The 11,222-nt window shown below is 37.1% G+C and overlaps 1 protein-coding gene across 1 annotated transcript; it reads right to left on the bottom strand.

Moving 5' to 3' along the window:
• Positions 1 to 270: 270 nt before the first annotated feature.
• LOC135208119 (uncharacterized) lies at positions 271 to 732 on the bottom strand. Its single transcript, XM_064240266.1, has one exon. It carries the CDS (start codon positions 730 to 732, stop codon positions 271 to 273), a length of 462 nt encoding a protein of 153 aa, XP_064096336.1.
• Positions 733 to 11,222: the final 10,490 nt, after the last annotated feature.

The raw sequence follows: 11,222 nt of genomic DNA, 5'->3' as shown, positions 1-11,222 counted from the left end.
CTTGACTTGAAGCATCTTGGTATTGAAAGCTGCTCCAGTAAATGAAGACCTTGTATCCAATGTTGCCACCTTTCAGCTGGCTCATCTGGAATCCTCTCATCCCAGTCCAGACTCTCAACTTGACACAATTCTTGTAACAGTTTCTTGGCTGGTAAGATGATTGGAGAGAGCAACCCAAGGGGATCATATAATGATGAGATAGTTGACAACAATCCTCTTCTGGTGAATGGATTATCCTTGAGCTCAATTGAGAACTTGAATGAGTCTTCTTTAAGGTCCCCATAACCTTCCTAAGGCTCTTGTCATTAAACTCTCCATGTCAAGATTAAACTTGTCACTTTCAACCGAACAATCTTCAGCAGGCAAAGCTTTAAGGACATCAATTGAATTGCTGACAAATTTAGTTAACCTAAACCCTCCGTCACCAGTTGCAGATACCAAATCCTTCACCAACTTCACTGCTGTAGGAACATCAGCACATGACTTCAAACAGTCGTCAACATAGAAATTGTGCCTTATGGTGCTGCCAACAGTTGAATCATACTTCTCATCTGCTTTGTCCTGACTGTGGCCGTTCAATGCAGTATTTGCAATGCTCGGTGATGAGATTGCTCCGAAAATGTGAACAGCCATTCGGAATTCTTCAAGAGGTCGATTGATGTCACCATTAGGCCACCACAAGAATCTAACATAGTCCTGATTCTCAGGTGGAATCTTTATTTGAAAGAACATAGCTCAATATCTCCAATGAATGCATAAACCTCCTGTCGGAATCTAATAAGTACTCCTGTCAATGAATTGGTGAGGTTTGGACCCTGTAGCAGAACATCATTTAATGATACACCTTCAAACTTGGCTACAGTCAAAAACAATCCTAATCTTCCCTTTCTTGGGATGAAAAACTGCGTGATGAGAAGATACCAAACAGGAATCTTATTGACCTCATCATCTGGGATCTTGTAAGCATAGCCTTTTTCAAACAACTTGTCCATAAATGCTGTGGTAACTGCTGTCTGTAATCTTCACTATTCTTCATCTTCCATCTTTGCCACTTAGCTTCTGTAACAGCCTGCTTCTTATTGTTAGGAAGATTCACATTGAGATCTCTGAAAGGCATGGGTAGCTGAAAGTGACCATCTCTAAATTCAATGTCATCCTGGCACCTTTTCACAAATCTATGTCCTCAAAAGATAGGCCACGCTCATCAGGAAACTGACCCAAGATCCCTTTCTGAAAAATCTAACTAACAAAGTACTTCCTAATACTTTCAAACAGTAATACAGTCAGTAACTTGTTGAACATCAGATACAAGTAACCTGTGACATGAAACCCCATTTGAACTAACCTTAAACATGTACAGGCCATTAACTGTCCATCCATGCAAATATCTTACTGCAAAGGGGCCATAACCTGAAGTGGGTACAACCTCTAAAGGTTGTAAAGCTGTTGGACAGTTACTACCTATCAAAATTCCTATGTCTAACTCTGGCTGATACACTGGAATCTTATTAATAACACTTGATAAATGAGGCCAATCCTTTAACATTTCATACCTTGGAATTTGATCATGATTAACAGGAATATCCTTTTCTGTGAATACCTTTGGCAATAACAACATCATTATTACCATGCATACAACATCTTATTTACCAGGCATTCAGCAACAACAAGACATTTACTAAAGGTTTTAACCATATCAGGTCCCATCATTGTTTGCAACTTGATAGCTGTTTCAATACCCTTTTACAGTTTAATTGATCCTTGATACTATCTTTAATGAAACAACCTGTACTGCCCGTATCATAAAAGGCATAAGTTTGTACTACATTGTCACTACCCTTTACACGTAATTGCACAGGCAAGATTGATTGCAACACTGTATCAGCAAATTGTACATGCAGAAGACCTCACATTACTTAGACCTTTGAGTATTACCTTGACCTGGAGTGCGAACTTCACCTTGAATACCATCTTGACCCATAGCACAACCTTGACCTGTACTTTCAAACTGTGCACTAGCTTGTGACACAATTGCATTGTTGCTATCAAGCATCCTAAAGTTCTCAATGTGTAGAGTGGTAGGATGCCTTTTATTACATGTCTTGCACTGCCGTCAATTGAGACACTTTTTTGAAGTGTGGTTATTGCCCAAACAACTGAAGCAAAGACGGTTGTCTTTAACAAATTCTCGTCTTTCATCAAACAATCCTGTGCAGAAATTGAAGGCACTCCTCAATGTCATGATGACCACTACAGAGTTTGGCATTTCTAGTATACTGGTTGGCAGAATTTGATGGTTGCACTGTAACTGCAAACGATTTTTGCTTGGTCTGACTTGAGCCATGATTTGCCTTTGCCTTTGAAAAAAACACACACTTTACCCAAACCTTCCTGCTGAATACAGGATCTCCATTGCTGCCTCTGCTGCATTTTGGACAAATTCCACTAATGTGGTGAAACACACACAAACACCTTGCCTCCTGAGCTTTATCACATGATCCAACCACTTATTTTGAATATACACTGGCAGCTTTGAAATCACCCTCTTGAAGGTTTGGCGAATCATTTAAAACCTGCATGTTTGACATTGACTGCATGGTATGATTACATTTCACAAGATACAAAGCATATTCCTGCAAGGATTCACTGTTATCACCTCTCACTTGTGGCCACTTGGTTAGCTTGTCTATGTATGCCATGGAAACCTTGTATGGATCTCCATACACTTTGTCCAGAAGTCTTTTTTGCTTCAATGTATCCTTCAGATGCATTCATAAACATGCACCCAGCTATGAGTGACTTAGGCTTTCCTTCTAGATGCTGATTTAAGAAATACAGCCTGTTGGAGTCTGATGTGGTGTGTGGCACGATGCGGTCATTAAATGCCAGCATGAATGATGCATATTCTAGAAGATCACCACAAAACTTGGTTACTTCAGCATGAGGCAGCATCATAGCCGCTGCTAACTGTTGCTGACTTTGGTAGAATGACTCTGGGGCAGGTGCCATGGGTAGAAAAGGCACTGTGACATTGGGTTTATTTTGATGCACATTGTGACTGGGAACAAATGCTGGTGTTTCAGGGTTTTAAAACTCTTTGTCTGTTGATGGAATAACTTCTTTCTGGAACACCTTCTCCCTCGCCCTTGCTGCTTCAATTTCACCATCCAACTTTAACAAATCTTCCTTGGCTTTTAATTCAGCTTGTTGTTGGGCTATTTCTGTCTGTTTTCTCAAGCAGTGCCCTCTGTGCAAGCAAACCAGCCAACTTTGCCTTCTCCTGTATGAGAGCTGACTTACACTTGATGCCGTGCTTTTAATTGACCTCCTGGATTTATGTGACCTGCTCTGCAGTGAAGATTCGTCCCATAGAATCCTGCAAATTTGCTTCTGTTGTGGCTATCCATTTATGCACCTGAAATCTGAATCCTAAGGCAGACAATTCTTTATCTTCAAAACTTTTGATTTCTGGCTGGTGCTCGTTGACAGGTAGTTGAGACAAGTAATCACCTGTGGCAGTCTTTGTACTTCTTTAACCCTTCCTCAAACTCCTCTAAGCCTGTCTTTACTAAATGGAGATTATCAGGCTTCTCCATACACTTGCTGACTTCATTCCGTTTCTTTGTGAGGCCAGAGAGAGCAGCAGTCTGGTTGTTTCTTGAGGGTGTGTAACTTCTCCTTGGCGTCACCATTGAATTCTACGTTGTCCTTCTGATCCGTATTCATGGTTGAAGATGAATGAACTGTTGTTATGGGCGACACAAACTCAGAAACTCAACTTTAACCTTTATTCCGTTAACAGCAGTAGTAGTAGTAGTAGTAGTAGTAGTAGTAGTAGTAGTAGTAGTAGTAGTAGTAGTAGGTTCATTCCTGAAAGGAATTATTGCAAACTTTAAATACATTTATTAAATAACCCATAATATTCAATAAGTCATAACGGTGACATAATGTACCTTAATACATCTTGTAAAAACTAATTAAATATACTTTTCTAAACAAGACACTTTCATTGCCACTTTAAACCTCCTTTGATTATATCACATTTATCATATTTATAGGACAATCAAATGTTAAACGTCCACAAATAAACCAAATTTACCTTTTAAAGCTTAAAGAATAAGACATATAAAGCAAATATATATAAGTTTCGTCAAAAAACTTACATCTGTGTGCCCAAAATGAATCCTTTGAATTACGAAATATATACAACTGTACTCCTGGAAGACCTTGCTTGAACTGCCAAAGAGACTTCATAATTTTAGGAAGTGAGAGAAATCGTAATTTTGTTTACTCCTCTCAACTCTTTAACTACCACTTACAAAAGTAACGACATTGTTTTACCAACTAGATGGGTTTGTGTTTCTGCATTAACAACATATCTTGCATGAAAATATCGTTTTTACTTTAAAGTGAACAAGAAGTTATTGCGGCCATCGAAAATACAGAATTATATATATATATATATATATATATATAGATATATATATATATATATATATATATATATATACACACATATAAATATATATATAATATATATATATATATATATATATATATATATATATATATATATATATATATATATATATATATATATATATATATAGTATACATTATATATGTGTGTGTCTGCGTGCTATAGATACCAGTGCACGCTACTTATGCCTGATAAACAATCAGTAGCCAACATCCACAATTTAGGACAGAACTCCCTGCTCTTACGAAGCAGCACAAAAACCCACTATAATTATATTCCAGAAGGTGCCTAATGATAACCAATAATGACAAGCAATAAATCACCAGAGATAAAAGAAAAACAAACAAGAGAACCTCCGGATAATCGATGTATGTCATCCCATAACTCCAGGGAGCCAATCACACTCCCACCAGATTGTAACTGGGAGGGGAGAAGAGGAATTCGGGTCTCTCTCTCATATTCCTTCAAAAATCCATTAAAATCAGAATCCCCGAATGAGTTATTGCCGGCAAGGATTTATTTATTATCCTGACGAGGGTTCATTGCAGGATTAGCCCCGGATCATTCTGTGCTGATTGGGTGGGGATTTGCATCTCTGAAATGGTCAGGGGTGAGATTGGAGCCTCCTTCGATATAGTTCGGTCTTGATAAATGTTCAGTTCCAAATAGACATCCACTAAACATGTGTTCACTTCCAACAGACATGCACTAAATGTGTTTACATCAAAATACACATACACAAACATGTGTTCACTTCAAAATAGACATGCACAAACATGTTTTCACTTAAAAATAAACATTCCACTAAGGATGTGTTCACTTCAAAATAGACATGTATAAACATGTATTCACTTCAAAATAGACATTTCACTAAACATGCATTCACTTTCAAATAGACATGCAGCAATAAACATGTGTTCAATTCCAACAGGTGTTCACTTCCACCCAGACATGCACTAAACATGTGTTTACATGAAAACATACATGTACAGACATGTGTACACTTTCAAATAGACATCCACTAAACATGTGCTCACTTCCAATTAAACATGCACAAACATGTGTTCACTTCCAACAGACATGCACCAAACGTGTTTACATCAAAATACCCATGCACAAACATATGCTTACTTCACTTCAAAATAAACATTTCACTAAACATGCATTCACTTTCATATAGACATGCACTAAACATGTGTTCAATTCCACATAGACATGCCCTAAACATGTGTTTATTTTAAAATACATACACTACACATGTGTTTACTTCAAAATAGACATGCACTAAACATGCATTCACTTCCAACCAGACATGCACTGACATGTTTTCTCAAAAATACATGCAGAAACATGTGTTCACTTTCAAATAGACATGCACTAAACATTAATTCACTTCCAGATAAACATGCACTAAATATATTCACTCCCAAACAGACATGCATTAAACATGTTCACTTCAAGATACACATGCACAAACATGTGCTCACTTCCAAACAGACATGCACTTGATAAGAGGAAGTGACATGAATAAAGTTATTGAGAAACTGGAAGGAAAGAATTGAAATCTGATCAATATTTTTGAGCGAAATTCATTGGAATGAAAAAATAAATAAAAAGAAGTCACGCTTCCTGGAACAATGCAGGGAAATGCTGAAAAGAATAAAAAGAGGATAAAATGTAGGTGGACGAACCAGTAAAAAATCTGCACAAAAAAATGTCCGAAGGTCGAGAAAAATTGATACGACCTCGTTTGTAAGTCTGCATCACTTTTAGACAGTTATTATTATTATTAATATCATTATTATTATTATTATTATTATTATTATTATTATTATTATTATTATTATTATTATTATTATTATTATTTACTTTGTTCAGTAGGAATAATTGCAGTCATTTGTTCTGTCTGAGGGTCACAAGAAATCGGGCACTGACAAAATCTGAAGAAATATATCATGATGATGCTTCTAGAAACTGGCTTTCGTCCTTGTGGTTCATTGTCTATAAAAATCTTATATATATATATATATATATATATATATATATGTGTGTGTGTGTGTGTGAGTGTGTGTCTGTGTGTGTATAGTCCTGAAATACGTGCGTGGATAACTCATGGTAGAATTGACAGCCACGAAGCAGACCTTCATCATCACCCGATGTTTACGAAAATGAAACAACAGGTCCTTGAGGGGATTTTGATAAACGTTTTTCTCGCAATTTTTATAAAAACATTTTAAAATTTATCAGCTACAAATCATCTTCTGATAAAAACGTTTGCAAAGGTTTGGATAATAATTGAGCAAAAATGTTCTCCACAAAATACTTTACCTTTTAACGTCAAATCATGAAGATTCTTTCTCAGCCTAGCAAGGTCAATTGTACGTGGTTTTGTGTGTGTGTGTGTGTGTGTGTTTATGTGAGGGAGGTGGAGAGAGAGCGAGTGACAAGCGGTGTGTTGTATAATGGTTTGGGTAATTCTAAGGAAGGAAGCTCCGTATATAGATTATAATGTTTTGACTGAACAGTATAGAAGAGGCCGTATTGTTGCAGCACAGGTGATACAACTTGAGAAATATATAGAAATAATGTATCTGGCATAGCATCTGAAATACTAAGTTTCTGACGAGCTTCGATATGTGATCCTAATTGGCTCTGGATTTCAGCCAGGAACTTTTCCTTTGGTGGCATTAGGAATATACTGATGGACAGATGTCCATCTCAATGGCGCAGTGGTCGGAAGCGCCTATTTATTCTCATACCTTGGACTTCACCATTGCTGAAACATCTGTGAATATCAAGTCTAACCTATCTATGACCAGGAATACGTGTGGGTTCCTCAATCAGCTGGACATAATCGGGGGGTACATAGAACTCACTTCAGAATCGTCTATACTGTTCTTCGTTTCTGTACGAATTAAAAGAAGTTTCACGTACACATATACATAAAAAAAAAGATATATATACACACAATTTAATCTCATTCGCCCTGTCGACTCAAGCAAGACGAATCTGATGTCCTCGATTTACCCGTAAAGAAGTTGGACCCTCTAATACCCCAATTCCTTCTCCTCCTCCTCCTGGCTGTAACTTCCAACAAGAGGATCCTACGAGATGTCCTTATGTTCCTTCTAAACTATGAAACCTTCATTCCTACTCTGGGAAAGGAGAAGAGTCGCTCCTCCTGAGGAAATTGGATTCAGCAACGACGCCCAGAGAATGCCTACCTTTGGTGAGGAACAGATTTGCTCCCTGACTCTGTCTAAAAGGAGCAATGCCTGATGGTTTTCCTAAATGACGCATTTTACGGAGACCCGTTGGCAATTGAGGACTGGTAAATGTGCCTTACTGTTTTACAGTAGTAGAGAAACGTTGAAAGATTTTCTACTATTTTTAAGACATATAACATAAAAGCTAAAGTTCCCGACTGATGAACTTATCTAGTGGCCTATTCTAAAATTGATTTGAATAAGAAAAAATTAAGTGTTAGCAGTGTCCCTTCGGGCCCTAACTGCACCTACTCTTTAGCCTTTTACTTTACCTCCTTCCTTGCTTTCTATCTTCAGTCTTGCTGTCCAACTTCTCTAACTATGACTTCTCAATTCAGCTGTGGGGTTTCCTCCCAGTTCCACCTTTAGATCCTTGTACTAAATGTCCTTTATTTTCTGGATATTTTGTGCTGTCCAACCACTCCAACTCTCTCTTTTCTATATCTTAAGAGCTGAATGGTCGAAAGTGTCCCAGTGCTTTGCTTGACAGCATAAATTTGATGAAATTAAATAAAAAAGACATTTCCTGATTAGTGCAGCCTGTGAAGTCGAATATAAATGATACGAATAAATGCAATATTTCTTTAAGAATTCGCCTTAAAAACCCATTCATCTGACAATAAGAATATATCAGGTATTCACCGAGATGCGATGAAACTGTGACCAAGATGACAGTCCATGAATTGCTCTTCTTTCATTCATGAGGTGGGATTCGTGATGGAATATGAGATCACAAAAAATAACATTTAAATAAATTTACGTAATCGCCCAAATATTCAACTTTGTCAAATCTCAAAAAAACATGTTTAGACGTAAAAGTCGTCTCCTGGCTGTGTACTTTGTACATAGTTAGAATTCAGAACAAATATTATTAATGTAAATATGTAAAACAAAAAGAAAATGGACTGACAACCAGAATATGAATGAAGACCTCACTTCCGAGAACCTTGTCTTAGACCCAGTCTTACTGACATTGAGAGAATGAGGAATTGAGGAGATTCGAAAGGATCGTATATTATTATCTCCTTCTTCTTCTTCTTCTTCTCTCAATTGTTCAACAAAGATCTATTTCTCTTTGTTATTATTTCGTGACTTTCTTTTCATCGTGAAAAAAAAAAGTCTTTCTTTTCAGGTGAAACTCTCTCGTGTTTGGTGGTTTCGCATTTTTTTAATACGATTTCTGAACTTTGTAAGTATTCTACAATCGTTGTTGATAAGAATTTCTTTTATAGAATTGAGTCAGCCTATGAGAAGTGAGTATGGGTGAGTGAGGGGGTGAGTAAGTGAGGGAATGAGTGAGTGAGTCACTGAGTTGAATAAGTGAGTGAGCGAGTGGGTGGGGCGGGGGAAGGAAATGAGTGAGTGAGAAGTATGTGAGTGAGGGAGGGCGGGAGAGAATGAATGAGTGAGGGAATAAGGGAATGAGCGAATGAGTGAGTGAGTGAGGGAAGGAATGAGTGAGAATGAGGAGACATCTACCATACAAATGAGTCTGACATCCAGCCTGTAAAATCACTGAAGTTTCTGACAAAATATTATACTCGATTTTCCAACTAGTTAAAGGAACTAAGAAATCAACTCCTTTGTTTATAGAAAATGGCCGTAATAAATGCATCGTTATAATAACTAAGAGTTATTCGAAAATATATACCACTGACCTTCCCTTCTTCAAGTCAATGGTTATATTTTTCTTTAATTCTTAATCTTAGAAACTAAATAATAAGAGGTATGTGATGTTAGTGTTTACACTACCTTGAATTACTATTCCTGTTCTCCCAGAGCGAAATGGTAGAACACCACCTTTAGTTTGGAGATCGTTGTAGAAATAGAGAGAGAGAGAGAGAGAGAGAGAGAGAGAGAGAGACTGTAGATATTTTGACCTTTGAGCTGTTTTACATAAACGCAAACATCGTTCGTTTGACCACATCAGTTGATGACCTTGTGAGGCATCATGTGACAGGGCTTCCAGCTCTCGCTCTCTCTATCTCTCTCCTACTCTCTCTCCTCTTCTCCAGAAACGAAATTACAGATTCTCCAGGTATCTTAAGAAGTGGAAAATACAAAGAACTTAATGGGAACTGCAGTACAGACACAATTAGTCTTCAAAGAATATTTTATTTTTGCTTTTTAGACTTTTAGACTTTTTCTTAATAAATCCGAGGAGATACGACGGAGGGGAAGTGGATGATAGTTAAGTCTTATTTCAGCCATATTTCCTCCAGGTAGAAAGGTAAATATATGCGAATGAGGGCTTTCTAAATTCACAATTTCTCGAACTATTATATTCGGTGATATTCAAACCTTTTCAATCCATCACAAAAGTGAGGCAACGTTTTTTTTATGTCTAGAATTTTCTGTCGAACGATGAAATTGGTCTAATGTACTAATCACACGTTGAAGGGACGACTTCCTTTAGCGCTTATGAATTGATTGATACTTTTTTTTTATTTTTCTATTTTTTGCTTTTTTATTTACCAGAAATTCCCTTTGAAGGTTTACGTTAGATATTTACTTTCTCTCTCTCTCTCTCTCTCTCTCTCTCTCTCTCTCTCTCCATTGCCAAAGCCTTCCACCAGACCTTCATTTTGGAGTTTTATTTTTCTCTTGTTCTTTCACTCCTTGAGAGACTCCGCTGTCCTTTTAACCCTCGCTCGATTGGCGGTGGATTTTTTTAGGGGGAGGGGGAAGGAGAGGTGCATGGGGAAAGGGAGAAAGGGAGGTGAAGATGTGGAGGGATAAGCAGAGGAGGGAGGGAGGAGTTTCATTATCGTATAGTGAATACGAGATCTTTATCTTGGAGTCACTATCACTCAATTAACTGCTGAAATAAAGAGCATGGATTGGTGACGTTCGCGCTCGCTCTCTCTCTCTCTCTCTCTCTCTCTCTCTCTCTCTAGAAATATTCTACAACCTCACTAGGCAAATGTATATATATATATATATATATATATATATCTATATATATTATATAGTATATATATAGATATATATATTATATATATATTATATATATACATATATAATATATATCGTAGAATTAGCGCCAAGCTGGCCTTCATGTACAACTTGCTAGGATTTTATTTTGCCTACAACCAAAAGATGTTATAATTTGCTAGGTGAGGTTGTAGAATATTTCTCGACGGACAAACATCCCCACCCAACCACACAGCCGCCAGCCAACATTTGAACCTGCCAAATGGCAGCTCCGTAAAATAAAAATTCATAAAAAATGCTATATTTCCTCGTCTTTCAAAAAAAAAAAATTCCAAATATAAGTTTGAAAGGAGAGGTGATAAAGGGTTTCCCATGGCCATATCAAATATTTGCTGGTAATATTCTCCATTAAAAATAAATCTGCAATCACAAATACACAACTTAATGAAATTATGTGACTTTATCACCTCTCCTTCAAAACTTATATATGAAATTTTTTGAAAGACAACACCTCCCGAATATCACACTTGTCCCCTTTAAGT

This window comes from Macrobrachium nipponense, chromosome 34, assembly GCF_015104395.2.
Source record: "Macrobrachium nipponense isolate FS-2020 chromosome 34, ASM1510439v2, whole genome shotgun sequence".
NCBI lineage: Eukaryota > Metazoa > Arthropoda > Malacostraca > Decapoda > Palaemonidae > Macrobrachium > Macrobrachium nipponense.
The sequence above is the reverse complement of the archived record's forward strand: the minus strand, read 5'-3'. Positions and strand labels throughout refer to the sequence as shown.